At 44.5% G+C, this 21,068-nt stretch overlaps 1 protein-coding gene across 1 annotated transcript in view; it reads left to right on the top strand.

Moving 5' to 3' along the window:
• LOC124545217 (skin secretory protein xP2-like) overlaps nt 1-21,068 on the top strand; it is an 88,563-nt gene that overhangs the window by 40,647 nt on the left and 26,848 nt on the right. Inside the window, exon 3 of the mRNA XM_047124085.1 lies at nt 15,608-15,833. Coding sequence (XP_046980041.1) covers nt 15,608-15,833 — 226 coding nt within the window. The remainder of the gene's footprint in view (nt 1-15,607; nt 15,834-21,068) is intronic.

Genomic DNA, 21,068 nt, shown 5'->3' with positions numbered 1-21,068 from the left:
ACTTGGGCTTTCCATCCAGGAGCACCATTGTTCGAGTCCCAGAAAGGGCACATCGAGTTTTAATTTTCCCATCAGTTCCAAGCACCTCCGGTGGTTTGGTTGTGTTTGGGGACGGGGGTAGGGGGTACACTTGAGCTTTCCACCCAGGAGAAGCAGGGTTCGAGTCCCAGAAAGGATACCGCCAATTTCAATTTCCCACCAAAATTCTAAATTCTCACTAATAGGGAAGGTTGGTGGGTGTGGTCGTAGGGGAGGGGGGAAGGGGAGGAGGGGGCTGGGGCACACGTGCAGGCTGAGAAAACACGAGGCATCATCTGGGGTTGCGGTTGGGCACGGTCGGGGGCTGGGGTATGTGGGGGTGATGAAGTGGTCATTTCAATTAATTTTCATATCAATTTTATATCAAAAGTGTGCTACAAATGGCTTTACACTACAACTGATATTGTGTTTTTCACTTGTCGGCCATATTCCTATTATATTCTGTACTTGATGGTATTGTAAGCAGGAGTCTGCAAGCCCAAGCAATCGACTAATATCCATCGGCCACTGCGTTGTACGATGTGAGAGGTAATGTCTGATATTTCGCACTCTAGGCACACTCTTGAAACTCCAGATCTCTGAATGTTGAATTCCCTAACAAATTCCGAAATGTAATGTCCCATACGTGTAGCTCCAACTACCATTCCGCGTTCAGAATCTGTTAATTCCCGTCGTACGGCCATAATCACGTGGGAAGTCTTTTCAGATAAATCACCTGAGTACAAATGACAGCTTCGCTAATGCATTGCCCCTTTATACCTTATGTACGCGGTACTACCGCCATCTGTATGTGTGATTTGTCACCTCAGTGTTCTATACCATTGTGTACTATTCCATTGAATATAACATATGAGACCAGCTCGGTTTTCCGCTACGTATTCGAACACGGAATGCTACTCGTCACTGGTTCGGGGTCGGCACGATGTGTAGCTGCATTCCTTCGGCTTCACACTTCCTCATTGTACAGCAGTGGGATTTGTATTTGTTAGTAATCTATAATGAGGGTTAGCGTAAAACCAGATATTACTGAACCCTTTCGCACGTGTACTGAAGGCTTCATAAATGCATTTATCTTATGTTTACTGACCAGCATACGCGACTGAAGTCACTGGTGCTCGATTCGGAGGTAAGATGGTTCGAATCCTGACGGTGGAAAATTTTCACTGCCAGTATTTGGCCGGAAAGAGGAGGAGACGCAGTGGCGCAAAGTTCTTGATCACCAGCCTTTGCACCAATGTCCCGGATTAAATTTCAAACCAGTCCGCAGCGTCTCACGAAGACTGGGCCCCCAGTGTCCTGGATTGCATTTCAGCTCTGTCCACAGTTTCTCATTGAATGAGGGCATTTGACACTGCTGATGGTGTGATCCGTCCTCCGGATGGAGGCGCTTCAGATTGACCGCCCCCTTGGTGCTGTTCGTGAGTAGCAGGTTGTGTGCCGGCAGTACGTTTCACTACCTCGCTTCCCTTCGTCCATAACACCCACACCCACCCAATGCTACACTGTACAACCACTCATCCAAGTCACACACGCAACACAGATATAACTCTGACACATCATAACATGTAAGAGGAAGAAACACAAAACCAACTTCCACTAGGACCTTGTCTACAACGCCGATGGTGGATTCGTGCACCTGCTGCTCTCCATCTACATCTACATCCATACTCCCCAAGACACCTGACGGTGTGTGGCGGAGGGTACCCTGAGTACCTCTATCGGTTCTCCCTTCTATTACAGTCTCTTATTGTTCGTAGAAAGAAGGATTGTCGGTATGCTTCTGTGTGGGCTCTAATCTCTCCGATTTTATCCTCATGGTCTCTTCGCGAGATATACGTAGGAGGGAGCAATATACTGCTTGACTCTTCGGTGAAGGTATGTTCTCGAAACTTTAACAAAAGCCCATACCGAGCTACTGATCGTCTCTCCTGCAGAGTCTTCCGCTGGAGTTTATCTATCATCTCCGTAACGCTTTCGCGATTAGTAAATGATCCTGTAACGAAGCGCGCTGCTCTCCGTTGGATCTTCTCTATCTCTTCTATCAACCCTATCTGGTACGAATCCCACACTGCTGAGCAGTATTCAAGCAATGGGCGAACAAGCGTACTGTAACCTACTTCCTTTGTTTTCGGATTGCATTTGCTTAGGATTCTTCCAATGAGCCGGCCGAAGTGGCCGTGCGGTTAAAGGCGCTGCAGTCTGGAACCGCAAGACCGCTACGGTCGCAGGTTCGAATCCTGCCTCGGGCATGGATGTTTGTGATGTCCTTAGGTTAGTTAGGTTTAAATAGTTCTAAGTTCTAGGGGACTAATGACCTCAGCAGTTGAGTCCCATAGTGCTCAGAGCCATTCTTCCAATGAATCTCAGTCTGGCATCTGCTTTAGCGACTATCAACTTTATATGATCATTCCAATTTAAACACTCCTAATGCATACTCCCAGATAATTTATGGAATTAACTGCTTCCAGCTGCTGACCTGCTATATTGTAGCTAAATGATAAAGGATCTGTCTTTCTACGTATTCGCAGCACATTACACTTGTCTACATTGAGATTCAATTGCCATTCCCTGCACCATGCGTCAATTCGCTGCAGATCATCTGGCATTTCAGTACAATTTTCCATTGTTACAACCTCTCGATATACCACAGCATCATCCGCAAAAAGCCTCAGTGAACCTCCGATGTCATCCACAAGGTCATTTATGTATATTGTGAATAGCAACGGTCCTACGACACTCCACTGCGGCACACCTGAAATCACTCTTACTTCGGAAGACTTCTCTCCATTGAGAATGACATGCTGCGTCCTGTTATCTAGGAACTCTTCAATCCAATCACACAATTGGTGTGATAGTCCATATGCTCTTACTTTGTTCATTAAACGACTGTGGGGAACTATATCGAACGCCTTGCGGAAGTCAAGAAACACGGCATCTACCTGGGAACCCGTGTCTGTGGCCCTCTGAGTCTCGTGGACGAATAGCGCGAGCTGGGTTTCACACGATCGTCTTTTTCGAAACCCATGCTGATTCCTACAGAGTAGATTTCTAGTCTCCAGAAAAGTCATTATACTCGAACACAATACGTGTTCCAAAATTCTACAACTGATCGACGTTAGAGATATAGGTCTATAGTTCTGCACATCTGTTCGACGTCCCTTCTTGAAAACTATGATGACCTGTGCCCTTTTCCAATCCTTTGGAACGCTACGCTCTTCTAGAGACCTACGGTACACCGCTGCAAGATGGGGGGTAAGTTTCTTCGCGTACTCTGTGTAAAATCGAACTGGTATCCCATCAGGTCCAGCGGCCTTTCCTCTTTTGAGCGATTTTAATTGTTTCTCTATCCCTCTGTCGTCTATTTCGATATCTACCATTATGTCATCTGTGCGGCAATCTAGAGAAGGAACTACAGTGCAGTCTTCCTCTGTGAAACAGCTTTGGAAAAAGACATTTAGTATTTCGGCCTTTAGTCTGTCATCCTCTGTTTCACTACCATTTTGGTCACAGAGTGTCTGGACATTTTGTTTTGATCCACCTACCGCTTTGACATAAGACCAAAATTTTTTAGGATTTTCTGCCAAGTCAGTACATAGAACTTTATTTCTGAATTCATTTAACGCCTCTCGCATAGCCCTCCTCACACTACATTTCGGTTCGCGTAATTTTTGTTTGTCTGCAAGGATTTGGCTATGTTTATGTTTGCTGTGAAGTTCCCTTTGCTTCCGCAGCAGTTTTCTAACTCGGTTGTTGTACCACGGTGGCTCTTTTGGATCTCTTATGATCTTGCTTGGCACATACTCGTCTAACGCATATTGTACGATGGTTTTGAACTTTGTCCACTGATCCTCTATCTGTACTTGAGACAAAACTTTTGTGTTGAACCATCAAGTACTCTGAAATCTGCTTTTTGTCACTTTTGCTAAACGGAAAAATCTTCCTACCTTTTTTAATATTTCTATTTACGGCTGAAATCATCGATGCAATAACCGCTTTATGATCGCTGATTCCCTGTTCTGCGTTAACTGTTTCAAATAGTTCGGGTCTCTTTGTCACCAGAAGGTCTAATAAGTTATCGCCACGAGTCGGTTCTCTGTTTAACTGCTCAAGGTAGTTTTCAGATAAAGCACTTAAAAAAATTTCACTGTATTCTTTGTCCCTGCCACCGGTTATGAACGTTTGAGTCTCCCAGTCTATATCCGGCAAATTAAAATCTCCTCCCAGAACTGTAACATGGTGGGGAAATCTACTAGAAATATTTTCCAAATTTTTCTTCAGGTGCTCAGCCACAACAGCTGCTGAGCCAGGGGGCCTATAGAGACATCCAATTACCATCTCTGAGCCTGCTTTAACCGTGACCTTCACCCAAATTATTTCACATTGCGGATCTCCGTCAATTTCCTTCGATACTATTGCACTTGTTATCGCTATAAACACGCCTCCCCCTTCACTGTCCAGCCTGTCTCTGTGATATACATTCCAATCTGAGTTTAGAATTTCATTACTGTTTACATCTGGTTTCAGCCAACTTTCTGTCCCTAGTACTATGTGGGCATTGTGACCGTTTATTATTAAGAGGAGTTCTGGGGTCTTTCTATAGAGGCTCCTGCAGTATACTATTAGCAGATTAATATTGTTATTCCCTGCTGCATTTTGCCTACTCCTACCTTGCCGCGTCTCAGGAGGCGTCTTGTCGGGCCTAGGGAGGGAATTCTCTAACCTAAAAAACCCACATGTGCACTCCACACGTACTCCGCTACCCTTGTAGCCGCTTCCTGCGTGTAGTGCACGCCTGACCTATTCAGGGGGACCCTACATTTCTCCATTCCCTATGTACGCGGATCCTTTGACTTTCTTATGCTTATTAATTTACGTCTCTGTTACATAATACAGACCATCTGAGTATGTGTAATGAACGTAATTGGCAACGGGTATTAAAGCATTTCTTAACAGCAGCTGATGTGAAGTTTTACAGATGCATTAAAATAAAGTGTGTGGCCAAAATTCACTGGAAGAGTAGTCCCATTTGAAACGATACTTGTGCAGTCTGTTACATACAGATGTCCAGTGCACGAGACAACACGGCGCAAGTTAACCGACTTTGAACGTCAGATGACAATCGACACAAGAAACATGGGTCATAGCATATCAAAGTTTTGTACAAGAACACGGGCTGTTAAGATCAATATGACAACTAGATCTTCAGTAGCGCATAAATAATGTTTGCACACTCTCAGACCGCCGCACTGGACGACCACAGCCGGCCGGTGTGGCCGAGCGGTTCTAGGCGCTACACTGTGGAACCGTGCGACCGCTACGATCGCAGGTTCGAATCCTGCCTCGGGCATGGATATGTGTGATGTCCTTAGGTTAGTTAGGTACTCGTAGTTCTAAGTTCTAGGGGACTGATGACCTCAGATGTTAAGTCCCATAATGCTCAGAGCCATTTTTTTGGACGACCACAAATGGCGGGTCGTCAGGAAGCCTTTCTACCGGTACTATACGGAAACAGACGCACTGCATACATTTCAGCAGTTGATGATAGACATCATATCCAATGCCATCCCATGACTTTAGACCATTCACTGTATAAGATTAGCAACTTTCTTGGAGAAGTTATATCACACAGCGTTGCGTTACAACATCTTTGTAACCAAGATTTCTCAAATTACCACACCGTACCTCAGAGCGTGTGGTCAATTGGGTAGGTGTCAGATAAGTGTAAATGTCGTGTGAGTAGGCCCTCCCGTCGGATAGACCATTCGCCGGGTGCAAGTCTTTCGATTTGACGCCACTTCTTTCGCGTCGATGGGGGTGGAATGATGATGATTAGGACAACACAACACCCAGTCCCTGAGCGGAGAAAATCTCCGACCCAGCCGGGAATCGAACCCAGGCCCTTAGGACTGACATGTTGTCGCGCTGACCACTCAGCTACCGGGGGCGGACGGTGTCAGATTACCAATGCAAATGTCAGGTAGTCAACCTGATGTGTCAGTAACTGAGTTAGCGAAGAGACACAGTCAGGCGTTTAAAGAAAGGTAACTCATTAAAAAATTTATTTATAAATGGCACTTAATAATTGAGATTACATAACGTTGAAGTGCTATGGGTTCTATGCAGTTTCAACATTTTGTTGATGTAGAACCGGCAGCCTGTCAGTTTAGAAGAGTTTCTTACCAAACTGTCTCGGTTATAGTAAGTATATTTTGACGAGTAGTTCGAACCGACTGGTTCTTTCTCAAGACTGAGGCTGCACCTAAGGTGCTTGATCTTAATGGCAACCGTCTGAAATTAACAATACATGAGTTACACAGTAAGAATAGATAAATGTCACAGTATACCGGGTGATCAAAAAGTCAGTACAAATTTTAAAACTTAATAAACCACGGAATAATATAGATAGAGAGGTAAAAATTGACACACATGCTTGGCATGACATGGGGTTTTATTAGAACCGAAAAAAACTAAGTTCACACAATGTCCGACAGATGGCGCTGGACAGCTAAACGTCTGTAACTGCTACCGTGACGGGTGAGAGGTACGCTGATATGTTACAAAATCGCATCATCCCCAGCCTTGCTGATAAACACCTGCTGGAACGTACGATGTTTATGCAGGATGGCGCTCCACATATTGATAGACGCCTGAAAGATCTCTTGCGCGCGTCGTTTGGTGATGATCGTGTGCTCAGCAGCCACTTTCGTCATGCTTGGCCTCCCAGGTCCCCAGGCCTCAGTCCGTGCGATTACTGCCTTTGGTGTTACCTGAAGTCGCAAGTGTAAAGTGATCGACCGACATCTCTAGGGATGCTGAAAGACAACATCCGACGCCAATGCCTCACCATAACTCCGGACATGCTTTACAGTGCTGTTCAAAACATTATTCCTCCACTACAGCTATTGTTGAGGAATGATGGTGGACATAATGAGCATTTCCAGTAAAGAACATCATCTTTGCTTTGTCTTACTTTGTTATGCTAGTTATTGCTATTCTGATCAGACGTAGCGCCATCTGTCGGACATATTTGAACTTTTGTATTTTTTTAGTGCTAATAAAACCCCATGTCATTCCAAGCATGTGTGTCAATTTGTACCTATCTACATTATTCCGTGATTTACTCAGTTTTTAAATTTATACTGACTTTTTGATCACCCGGTACATAAGCTCACTATACAGGTCATAATCTCTCGAATATTTTCTTTTATTTCCGTCATTGCATCTTCGATGTATGGATTGAACAGGGGCGAAATACTGCATGCCTGTCTTATACCCTTTTTAATCCGAGCACTTCCTTTTCTGTCTTCCTCTATTTCCTCTTGGTTCTTATGTATATTGTATGTCACTCGTCTTCCCCTACAGCTTACTCCTGTTTCTCTAAGAATTTCGAACGCCTTGCACCGTTTTGTATTGTCGACCGCTTTTTCTAGGTCGACGAATGCTATTAGTGTGTCTTGACTGATTTTTATTCAGCCTTGATTCTTTATCAGGCGCAATTTCACAATTATCTCTCTGGTGACTTTACCTTTCGTAAAACCAAACTGATCGTAATATAACTGATCCTCGATTTTCTTTTCCGTCAGCAGATCGGATGCTTGTGCTGTGAAGCTGATTCTGTGATAGTTTTCTCACCTATCTAACCTTGATATCTTAGGAATTTTGTGGACGATATTTTTCGGGAAGTTTGTTGGTACCTCCCCAGTTTCATAGACTCAACACACCAACATGAGTAGACGAATGGTTGCCGCTTCCCGATTTTAGAAATTCCGATGGAATGTTATCTATACATTCTAACTTATTTGACCTCAAGTTTTTCAGACCTCTTTTAAATTCTGACTCTAATATTAGATCTCCTACATCATCCCATCGACTCCAATTTCTTCTTATAACAATTCATCAGACGACCCTTCCCACTCACAGAGGTCTTCAGTGTTCCCTTTCTGTTTTGTCTTCCGCGGTTAAGAGTGAAATTCCCGTAGCACTCTTAATGTTACCACTCTGCCTTTAACTTGACTTTCTTCTATACCGAATCGGTCCTCCCTGCGATCATTTCAGTTTCGATTTCTTCACATGATTTCTGCAGCCATTTCTCCTTGGCTGTCCTGTATTACTATTTATTTCGTCCCTAAGTGACTTGATTGCTGTGTTCCTGAATTTCCCTGAATATGTTTGTACTTCCTTTTTTTGTCTTCGGAGTTACTTTCCTTTCCCCTGTGTTTGTATGTCCAGCATCTGTGATGGACCTTTTTTAGAGATTTCCACACCTTTTCAACTGAGCTGCCTACTCCGGTCTTACTTATCGAAGTATCAACATGCTTAGCGAACTTCAAAAGCGTCATGTCATTCTTCAGTACTACAGTATCTCACTTCCTTGCACATCGATTCTTTCGGACGATTCTCGTAAATTCATTCTGCTCCTCATCTCTAAATCTACGACTGCTATAAACGCAGGTCCCCGTTTCTGCAGTCTGTCGTAGGATCAGCATTGCCTTGTGTGTTCAGATAGTTCACAGGAAATTAACATTGTGTTCAAGAAGTTTGTCAATCCCATTCCCATTTCTACACATTTGTTCCACCTTCCAACCTTCCGTCTCCTACTTAGTTTTGGCTTGCCGTCTTTGGTCTTGATATGTATACGGCTACTTTTCTTTGCTCAAAAGGTCTTCCCTATTTTAAGTTCATATATGCTGCGTCTACCTTTACCATCCATGCTTGAATTTTTCCTCTAGGTATTCTTATTTTACCATTTTCCACTCATATGTTTTAGACATCTGTATTCTCTTTTGCCTAATTCGTTGGATGAATTTCTATATTTTCCCCTTTGGTTAGTTAAATTCAATACCTCGTTTGTATCCAGTGATTTCTTCTGTCCCACTTTTCCCACTTTCACTCTCAGTGGCCTTATAATTCATCTCTTAAAACTAACCATTTATCCACTAGCTTATTCCTTTCCCCTGTTTCATTCAATAGTTGCCAGACGATCCCTGTAAAATTCTCAACAACCTCAGGGTCTTCACTTACCCAGATTGCACTCCTTAATTTCCTGCTTTTTGCTACCTCTTTACTTGTAATCCACACTTCATAACCGATATGTTATCATCAACCTGCATCTGCCCCTGGAAATGTCTCATAGTTTAAAATCTGGTTTCAGGAACTCTACCTTACCACCTGACACATTCCATTTTCACAGTATTCTATGTATGCCACATTCATTCAAGAGTGTCAGATAGTATTAGTGATGATTAGTTAATGCTGTAGGCAAAATTCTACCAGGTGTTTCCCATTTTATTCCTTCCACTGGGTCTATGTATTCTTAGTATATTTCCTTCTCTTACCACCAACATCCAGTTCCTCCTCACTTTTGTCTCCCATAACTATCTGCGTAATTTTGTGTCATCGTACGTTCTTTCCATCTCTTCATCATCTATGGTGTTAGAAAACATGTAAAAGTGGTGGCTGTTGACGTCGTGTTTATCTTTGTACGTAATTCCGACGGCAGTTTAAAGATGGGTTTGAGTACTGTCATATTAAATTATGGATTGTTGCAGTGACTAACAGTAGCAGAGTGATTAAAACGCTTGATCTTAATACAGCAAATGCAGAGGAGAAAATGTCAGACATTTTCAATTGTAAATAAAAGCGAACCACAAGAAAGGTAGTGTTGTATAACTATAGTAGTCTGGATTTATGCACTGCAAATTACAATGTAAAAGCTGTTGCAATGGTCGCAGCAAGTTGTTCTGGAGCGATTAGTTTTCTAAGTGTTGACTAAGGGATGAGATAGGGAACAATCATGAACGGTAATTCATCAAAAATGGTTCAAGTGGCTCTGAGCACTATGGGACTTAACTTCTGAGGTCATCAGTCCCCTAGAACCTAGAACTACTTAAACCTAACTAACCTAAGGATATCACACACATCCATGCCCGAGGCTGGATTCGAACCTGCGACCGAAGCGGTCGCGCGGTTCCAGACTGTAGCGCCTAGAACCGCTCGGCCACCCCGGCCGGTTGACCCATAGTCACGTCGTCGTTAACTGGAGACTTGCCCTGGTGTGGTGACTCTCAACAGCCTGCTACCTTCATTACCGTTGTGCAATTCAATTTCCTGATGAACGCAGCTAGCCACATCACCTTGCGTTTATGTTGTTCCTACATTCATGTCGCCAAACTTGGGGCTAGCAGCCAGTGGCTGCCAATGCCGTGATTCTCGCTTCTTATTACTTTTGCTAGAAGACTTATTACTTTTGCTAACAGACTGGGTAGCAACATACCTTTTGCCGAATGTTGGGATTCTGATAGGAACCGCTGGCAAGATTTTCTCTGTTGATAACAGCGATAGAGCACCCTACTAAATGGCCTAAAGATGCTGCGTCAGCTAACTGTCAGCCTCTGAGGTGTTCCTTCAACTTCGGAAGCAGGCCGAAGTCACACGCACCCGTGGCTGGTGAGCAATGAAAGTGCTCGAAGACCTTTCTATGGCGCCATTGCAATAAGAGCTTGGCACTGATTGTGGCATTACAGTTTCCGTTGTCATGCGACACATGCCACACCGTTTGATGACTGAGATCAACCTGTATGGATATTTCCTAGGTAGTCCATTGATGGTCGACGGAAACGAGACCACTCACAATGTCAGTCTGATCTAGGGGAATGAACAGCTGACCTGTGTTGTGCAAATCTGTAGTCTCTCACTGATCCGCACAAGACGCCCCCACAAAACGTCCGCACAGAACGCCTCTACCCGTTGTTAAATTGTCTATACGGTAATGCATTCTCACCATAGCTTTCAAACAATCCTCAGTAACATTCTGATACATTTTCGTCACGCATCACCCTTTGAAAGCCGGCCGTTGTGACCGAGCGGGTGTAGGTGCTTCAGTCCGGAACAGCGCGACCGCTACGATGGCAGGTTCGAATCCTGCCTCCGGCATGGATGTGTGTGATGTCCTTAGGTTAGTTAGGTTTAAGTAGTTCTAAGTTCTAGGGGACTTATGACCATCCGGCCGTGGTAGCCGTGCGGTTCTAGACGCTACAGTCCGGAACCGCGGGGCTGCTACGGTCGCAGGTTCGAATCTTGCCTCGGGCATGGATGTGTGTGATGTCCTTAGGTTAGTTAGGTTTAAGTAGTTCTAAGTTCTAGGGGACTGATGACCTAAGATGTTAAGTCCCATAGTGCTCAGAGCCATTTCAACCATTTTTGAACTGATGACCTTATATATTAAGTCCCATAGGGCTCAGAGCCAATTTAACCATTGTTGAACCCTCTGAAAACACGCGTTAGAGCGATAAAATCGACACTTTTCACTTCAACGTCACACAGCAACAATACTCCTAACTGGATGTCGCTTAGATGCACACTACACGTCGACAACAACGTCACCCGACTGCTCCCATAAACTATTTGCGCATGCCCAATCTCGAGACTACGTTTCCACTACTTTATTTGCAGAACAGATTCTCATAATCTACATTTACGATTTCCCGTACACTTACTGTAAGGCATACACTGCACTTTAATGCCGTAGCTTAAGGCCTTTCCTCTACATTTACATATATATCTACATGGATACTCTGCAAGTCACGTTTAATTGCCTGGCAGAAGGTTCATCGAACCACCTTCACAATTCTCTATTATTCCAATCTCGTATAGCGAGCGGAAAGAACGAACACCTATATACACTCCTGGAAATTGAAATAAGAACACCGTGAATTCATTGTCCCAGGAAGGGGAAACTTTATTGACACATTCCTGGGGTCAGATACATCACATGATCACACTGACAGAACCACAGGCACATAGACGCAGGCAACAGAGCATGCACAATGTCGGCACTAGTACAGTGTATATCCACCTTTCGCAGCAATGCAGGCTGCTATTCTCCCATGGAGACGATCGTAGAGATGCTGGATGTAGTCCTGTGGAACGGCTTGCCATGCCATTTCCACCTGGCGCCTCAGTTGGACCAGCGTTCGTGCTGGACGTGCAGACCGCGTGAGACGACGCTTCATCCAGTCCCAAACATACTCAATGGGGGACAGATCCGGAGATCTTGCTGGCCAGGGTAGTTGGCTTACACCTTCTAGAGCACGTTGGGTGGCACGGGATACATGCGGACGTGCATTGTCCTGTTGGAACAGCAAGTTCCCTTGCCGGTCTAGGAATGGTAGAACGATGGGTTCGATGACGGTTTGGATGTACCGTGCACTATTCAGTGCCCCTCGACGATCACCAGTGGTGTACGGCCAGTGTAGGAGATCGCTCCCCACACCATGATGCCGGGTGTTGGCCCTGTGTGCCTCGGTCGTATGCAGTCCTGATTGTGGCGCTCACCTGCACGGCGCCAAACACGCATACGACCATCATTGGCACCAAGGCAGAAGCGACTCTCATCGCTGAAGACGACACGTCTCCATTCGTCCCTCCATTCACGCCTGTCGCGACACCACTGGAGGCGGGCTGCACGATGTTGGGGCGTGAGCGGAAGACGGCCTAACGGTGTGCGGGACCGTAGCCCAGCTTCATGGAGACGGTTGCGAATGGTCCTCGCCGATACCCCAGGAGCAACAGTGTCCCTAATTTGCTGGGAAGTGGCGGTGCGGTCCCCTACGGCACTGCGTAGGATCCTACGGTCTTGGCGTGCATCCGTGCGTCGCTGCGGTCCGGTCCCAGGTCGACGGGCACGTGCACCTTCCGCCGACCACTGGCGACAACATCGATGTACTGTGGAGACCTCACGCCCCACGTGTTGAGCAATTCGGCGGTACGTCCACCCGGCCTCCCGCATGCCCACTATACGCCCTCGCTCAAAGTCCGTCAACTGCACATACGGTTCACGTCCACGCTGTCGCGGCATGCTACCAGTGTTAAAGACTGCGATGGAGCTCCGTATGCCACGGCAAACTGGCTGACACTGACGGCGGCGGTGCACAAATGCTGCGCAGCTAGCGCCATTCGACGGCCAACACCGCGGTTCCTGGTGTGTCCGCTGTGCCGTGCGTGTAATCATTGCTTGTACAGCCCTCTCGCAGTGTCCGGAGCAAGTATGGTGGGTCTGACACACCGGTGTCAATGTGTTCTTTTTTCCATTTCCAGGAGTGTATTTACGTACGAACTCTGATTTCCCTTGTTTCATCGTGGTGATCGTTTCTCCCTATGTAGGTCGGTGTCAACAAAATATTTTCGCATTCGGATGAGAAAGTTGGTGATTGGAATTTCGTGAGAAGATACCGTCGCTACGAAAAACGCCTTTCTGTTAATGACGTTCAGCCCTATTCCTGTAGCATTTCTGTGACACTCTCTCCCATATTTCGCGATAATACAAAACGTGCTGCCCTTCTTTGAACTTTTTCGATGTACTCCATCAGTCTGATCTGGTAAGGATCCAACACTGCGCAGCAGAATTCTAAAAGAGGACGGGTAAGCGTAGTGTAGGCAGTCTCCTTAGTAGATCTGTTACATTTTCTAAGTGTCCTGCCAATAAACGCAGTCAGACTTCCCCACAACATTTTCTATGTGTTCCTTCCAATTTAAGTTGTTCGTAATTGTAATTCCTTGGCATTTAGTTGAATTTACGGCCCTTACATTTGACTGATTTATCGTGTAACCGAAGTTTAACGAGTTCCTTTTAGCTCTCAAGTGGATGACCTCACACTTTTCGTTACTGAGGATCAACTGCCAATTTGCGCAACATTCAGATATCGTTTCTAAATCGTTTTTCAGTTTGTTTTGTTCTCATGATGTCTTTTCTAGACGATAAACGACAGCGTCATCTGCAAACAACCTAAGAAGGCCGCTCAGATTGTCTCCCAAATCGTTTATATAGATAAGGAACAGCAAAGGGCCAATAACACTACCTTGGGGAACGCCAGAAATTACTTCTGTTTTACTCGATGACTGTCCGTCAGTTACTACGAACTGTGACCTCTCTAACAGGAAGTCACAGATACAGTCACATAACTGAGACGACATTCCATAAGCACTCAATTTCACTATAAGCCACTTGTGTGGTACAGTGTCAAAAGCATTATAGAAATCCAGAAATACGGAATCGATCTGAAATCCCCTGTCAATAGCACTCAACACTACATGTGAATAAAGAGCTAGTTGTGTTTCACAAGAACGATGTTTTCTAAACCCATGTTGACTGTGTGTCAATAGACCGTTTTCTTCGAGGTAATTCATAATGTTCGAACACAATATATGTTCCAAAATGCTGCCTGATATGGGCCTTTAATTTAGTGGATTACTCCTACTACCTTTCTTGAATATTGGTGTGGTCTGTGCAACTTTCCAGTCTTTGGGTATGGATCTTTCGACGAGCGAACGGTTGTATATGTTTGTCAAGTATGGAGCTAATGCATCAGCATACTCTGAAAGGAACCTAATTGGTATACAGTCTGGACCAGAGGACTTGCTTTCATTAAGTGATTTAAGTTGCTTCACTACTCCGGGGATATTTACTTCTACGTTACTCGTGTTGGCAGCTGTTCTTGATTCGAATTCTGGAATATTTACTTCGTCTTCTCTTGTGAAGGCATTTCGGAAGGCTGTGTTTAGTAACTCTGCTTTGGCAGCACTCTCTTCAATAGTATCTCCATTGCTATCGCGCAGAGAAGGCATTGATTGTTTCTTGCCGCTAACATACTTCACATACTTCCAGAATCTCTTTGGATTTTCTGCCAGGTTTCGAGACAATGTTTCGTTGTGGAAACTGTTATAAGCATCTCGCATTGAAGTCCACGCTAAATTTCGAGCTTCTATAAATGATCGACAGTCTTGGTATTTCGCGTCTGTTTGGATTTGGCATGTTTGTTTCGTTGTTTCTGCAACAGTGTTCTGACCCGTTTTGTGTTGCAAGGAGTATCAGCTCAGTCGTTTGTTGATTTATTTGGTATAAATCTCTCAATTGCTGCCGATACTATTTCTCTGAATTCAAGGCACATCTGGTCTATACTTATATCATTAATCCCGATGGAGTGGAGATTGTCTCTCAGGAAGGCGTCAAGTGATTTTTTATCTGCTTTTTTGAGTAGGTATATTTTTCGCTTATTTTTCGAGTATTTTGGGATTACAATATTCAATCTTGCTACGACATCTCTGTCTTCACTAATCCCTGAAACGGTTTTGATGTTCGTTATTAACTCAGGATTATTTGTTGCTAAGAGGTCAAGTGTGTTTTCACAACCGTTTACTATTCGCGTGGGCTCATGAACTAACTGCTCGAAATAATTTTCAGAGAATACATTTAGCACACTTTCTGATGATATTTTATGCGTACCTCCGGAATTAAACATGTATTTTCGCCAACATATCGAGGGTAAATTAAAGTCACCACCAGCTGTAATCGTATGAGTCGCGTACGTGTTTGAAACCAAACTCAAGTTTTCTTTGAACCTTTCAGCAACTGTATCATCTGAATTGGGAGGTCGGTAAAATGATCCAATTATTATTTTATTCCGGTTGCCAACAATGCCCGCTGCTCATACTAACTCACAGGAACTCTAGGACGTAGTTGCAGTGTGAGGAGTAGATTTGTGAAAGCGTGTGCGTGTGTGTGGCGTTGCAGCGTGTCGTCGGCGGTGCCGGTGGTGTACGTGGGCGGCGCGCCGGGTAACGGCCTGAGCGCCGTGTTGCTACGCGACGGCGCCGACGGCAGCAACCCGGGCGGCGGCTCCGGGGGCGGCGCCGGGGGCGGCGTGGGCAGCGGCTTCGTCGACACCATCCTCTCCTGGTTCCCGCACATCCCCATCATCAACCCCGCACCTCCAACGTCGCCCGTCGACGGCTCCAAGGTAAGAAGAGAACATGCACTGTACGACACAGCAATTTACTGAACCTGCCAAAATATTCTTACACTAAAGTGCGGGTTGACGAATTGTTGAATGAATCACTCGCAGAAATATGTGCAGTCTGTAAAGCGCTGAATAGGTTGCTGAGGAAAATTTAGTGGTAGTAAGTAAGCTGAATTCATCATCATCAGTTTTCTGCTATATTAGCAGGTCCTTTGCCTCTCCATTTTCTGCGATCCATTGCTTCCTTCATATAGCTGCTGTATGTTGTAGCGTCCATCACGCCATCCTGTATCTGAAATCTCTTCCTTCCTTGCTTCCTTTTCCCTGAATTCATTATTCCAAAATTAGGCGTTTCGGACATTGCCATCATCAGATATCCTGGAACATCATTTTATACATAGATACAAAACTTACACATTGTAGTTCTAACGATCATAAGCAGTCTCATTATGATACTTGTATTGTATTGAACTGCGGACCTAGAAATGACGGGGAGGCTTCGTCCCCGCCGTAGCCCTCAGTGTTTCACAAACCCACAACCCCACTCAACCCACCGCCGCCCCGCACCGAACCCAGGGTGATTGTGCGGTTCGGTCCCCAGTAGACCCCCGGGAACGTCTCACACCAGACGTGTCTAACCCCAAATGTTTGCGTGGTAGAGTAATTATGGTGAACGCGTCCGTGGAGACGGTGTTCGCGCAGCAATCGCCGACATAGTGCAGCTCAGGCGGAATAAGGGGAAGCAGCCCGCATTCGCCGAGGCAGATGGAAAACCGCCTAAAAACCATCCTGGAGACTCATCCGCATGGCGGATCCGTGCTGGGGACCGGCACGCCTTCCCGTCCGGAAAGCAATGCGTTAGACTGCACGGGTAACCGGGCGGACTTATGATAGTTACTGCTACAATATGTAAGTTTTGTATCTACGTGCAAGGTGATGTTCCAGGATACCTGATGATGGCATTGTCCGAAATGCGTAATGCGGAAATACTTAAGGCAGCTTACATACAGTCAATTACTGTTTCCTCAGCGATATATTCAGCAATTTTCAGACTGCACAACTGCACATATGTTTTACATTATGGTCGCACACGTCCTTCGTGACATTATGTTGCAGCTGTATTATTTGCAGGAGTGAACCCAAGCAGGAACACCTGCTACTGACAGTGCCTGCACACGCTGTACATGGTGCAGATACAGCACTGTTTTCAGGTAGCACACTCCAGAAAGTCATGAGGTCAACATTACTTGTTGCACATAATTCTTTTACGCTGACACTATGGTTGTCGACAGCTGAATGAAGATGTTCCTTCTCCAGCTGAGGTGCCTTCATCTCTCTATGCCTCCTCCAGTCGCAATTAGGCTTGAACGTCTCATGCTTCCAAAGACGACCATCAATTGTTCAAACGTCCTCGTGCTGGGCCACCATCGCTCTGGAAATAACTTCCGATATAAACGTCGAGCGCTGCGGCCATTACCATCTGCTAATCCTCGCAGAAAATGCTCATCTGCCAACCCAGCATTTGAGAACACTTCCAATGCACTGCACCGCAAACCATGACGGTGACGAACACTTAACAGTTCGCGATAAGTGTTTGAATAGTCCGTGATTAAACAGTTGACGCTACGTGCTTGATGCTAGTAGAGCAATTACGTTAGTCACATGTCCACACAAGCACTGAATTGAGTCACATGTCAACATTACCTTTGTTCCATTGGAACAACAAACAATGGTTGTGAACCTAAGAACTGCAACGTACTACACATTCATTATAACCAACAGGGTATTTTGAACATTTCGTGTAAGAAAACAGTTCATGTAATGTTGGTACGTTCTACTTCTGTGTGTTTCCCATGATTAACGTGATTTTGAAGAGAAGTAGAAAATGACCCCTAAAGTGGAAATAAAGCGTTTCCAGACCCATATCCAAATAAGACGTTTTATTCTTCTATGTGTGAGGAATATTTCCTCAAAGTTTGGCCCTACCTTTTTCTACAAACTGTACTTATTCCTTACGATGTGCAGAGGATATTAATTCTGATACCACTATAACTTCACCATTTTCCTGTTACATTTACGAATGGTTCGCAAGAAGCATGACTTTGGCAAGCTTTCGTATGACGTCTAATTTCCCTATAAACAATAATTCTATCTTGGAACTCTTCCATTTGGTCCGTGATTCCATAGAAAAACAGTACTATCAGCAAATTGAGTCCGCCTTGATGCAAAACACCTTGTTATTCCTTTAATTCTTTGTTCTCCCAAAATAGTTTTGGCGACAAATATCACCATCATCAGTGGGGTTTTTTAATCTAAAATATGCAGAAAATAGCATGGTTATACAAACACAGTAGCACATTATTACAATTTTGCTATTCGTTTTTTAAATATATAGTTTTCTATGAATACTTTCATACTACATTATTTATTGTATGTTACAGCATGTTTTAAGAAATTATTGTCGCTGTTTGCGACTTGTTTTCTGTGCGCTTATTTTCTGTTGCCGTCTTTTTACTCAGTGAACATCAAGTCATCTGCAACCGTGTGAGCGGCTATTAGTAAAAAATTACTAAAAGGTGAACTTCGTATGTCAGCAATATATACTTGGGGTTATGGTAGTGTCGTGGAACCCAGTTATTTGGTGTGTACTGAGCTGTTACTTAGCTATTCGTGTACGCACGTTCATTGGGTGGTCTCGCAATATTCCACTCAGTCACGCACAGATTTCTTCGCACTCTCGAAAAATCTAAGGATGATCGTAGCGGCCGTATTGATGTTGTTGATGCGGATGAACATCTTACTTACAATTTATCTTATTGACGGAAGGAAACAGTCACCTTGGACGCCAGTCGCAATTTTTTTCAGTCATTTTGAGTGTGTCCATCAATTGCAGATCACTGGAGTAAAACAATGTTCGTCGATTCAGTGCCGTGTATGCAAGTGAGTTCTATCTGAAATACTAAATCGTTCTTGTGAGATATTCTTCCTTTCATTGTCTATAGAGAGTTAAACACATATTTTTTACTTGTAAATTGTAAACGATATCCTAAAATGAACTTTTTTCCCCTGAAAGGCAACCTTTCTCAAGTTCTGTGACGCTGAGAGGTTTAATAGAATAACAACATAATTAACATTTGCTTAATCCTTTGAGAACCACAAATACTTTTTTTTAAATGTGAAGTTTTCACAAAATTGACCTGTATCATCATATTAAGTAACGAATATAAGACAAAATTGGAAAAAGGTAAACAACAAATTATTTTAAGGAGATAGTTTCACTCTAGAACAGTTTTCAATATTCTACCATTTCATGAGATATATTTCAAAGCAATTCCTCATTTTTCCAAGTCACAGTCCCTCATCTCTAAATTCCCATGAAGTCATATTGCCTAAAAAAATTACAGTGCTAAATAGCATACAGAAATGGGCCTAAAATTTAATAAATTTTTATCAGAAAGTACATACTGCTCCAGTGGTTTTATTTCGAAACCGCTCATTAAAGCAGTAGAAAAAACCTCAAAATTACGTTTCAATTACTTCAGATGTACTTACTTCCACTATCATTGCGCTCCCCAACATGATCTCTATATATAAAAAAAACACACATTTCATGATCTCCTACAAACACATAGCACAATATCCGCGCCGACTGCTGCTCTGAAAGCTGTAAATGATTGCTACAATGCACTACATTCGTAGAAGTAACTCAGCGCATCACTAGATGTCCATGTCAGCAATAGCTTCGGTTTTTTCATTGGAAATAGACTGGTACTTCACAAAATAAATAAATAAATATCAATAAATTTGTGATTTCAGGCAGAAGCCACTAGTACTCAAATGGGTCAACAAGTAATTAATAAGCATTATTTCTAAGTAAGAAATTTAGTTTCACATTTTTTTCTTGAGTTTGTACCAGAATTTGAACTACAGTAAAAACGCCCTGCATAGAATAAATCAAACAGAGATAACAGCCTAGCACTGGAGTGAGTAGACTTTCGTACACTGAGGTGAAACAAGTCATAAAAGCACTCTGTCATCAGGCCACATGTGGCTCACCGGGACCATCCGACCGCCGTGTCATCCTCAGATGAGGATGCAGATAGGAGGGGCATGTGGTCAGCACACCGCTCTCCCGGTCGTTATGATGGTTTTTTGTGACCGGAGCCGCTACTATTCGGTCGAATAGCTCCTCAATTGGCATCACGAGGCTGAGTCCACCATGAAAATGGCAACAGCGCATGGGTGTCCGGATGGCCACCCATCCAAGTGCCGGCCACGCCCGACAGCGCTTAACTTCGGTGATCTGACAGGAACCGGTGTATGCACTGTGGCAAGGTCGTTGCCGAAACAAGTCATGGGACACCCCTTAATATGGTTTCGGACTTCCTTTTGCCCAGCGTAATGCAGCATCGACTCTGCAAGTCGTTACAATTACCCCTGCAGAGCCATTCTGCCTGTACAACCGTGTTGCTGGTGCAGAATTTTGTGCTCGAATAGACCTGCCGGCCGGTGTGTCTGAGCGGTTCTAGGCCCTTCAGTCTGGAACCACGCGACCGCTACGGTCGCAAGTTCGAATCTTGCCTCGGGCATGGATGTTTGTGATGTCCTTAGGTTAGCTAGGTTTAAGTAGTTCTAAGTTCTAGGGGATTGATGACCTCAGATGTTAAGTCCCATAGTGCTCAGAGCCATTTGAACCATTCGAATAGGCCTCTCAATTGTGTCCCATAAATGTTTGGTGGAATTCATTTCAGGCAACCTCGGTGGCCAAACAATTTGGTCGAACTGTCCAAAATATTCTTAAAACGAACGGAAAACAATTATAGCCCCTTGACAGGCGTATTGTCATCCACAAAAATCCAATTGCTGAATGGCTACAAATGGTCTCGAAGTAGCCGAATATAACCATTTCCAGTCAGTGATCGGTTTAGTTGGACCAGAGGTCAAAGTCTGTTCCATATAAACACATCCCATACTACACTCCTGGAAATGGAAAAAAGAACACATTGACACCGGTGTGTCAGACCCACCATACTTGCTCCGGACACTGCGAGAGGGCTGTACAAGCAATGATCACACGCACGGCACAGCGGACACACCAGGAACCGCGGTGTTGGCCGTCGAATGGCGCTAGCTGCGCAGCATTTGTGCACCGCCGCCGTCAGTGTCAGCCAGTTTGCCGTGGCATACGGAGCTCCATCGCAGTCTTTAACACTGGTAGCATGCCGCGACAGCGTG

The sequence above is a fragment of the Schistocerca americana genome, chromosome 8, assembly GCF_021461395.2.
Source record: "Schistocerca americana isolate TAMUIC-IGC-003095 chromosome 8, iqSchAmer2.1, whole genome shotgun sequence".
Taxonomy (NCBI): domain Eukaryota; kingdom Metazoa; phylum Arthropoda; class Insecta; order Orthoptera; family Acrididae; genus Schistocerca; species Schistocerca americana.
The sequence above is the reverse complement of the archived record's forward strand: the minus strand, read 5'-3'. Positions and strand labels throughout refer to the sequence as shown.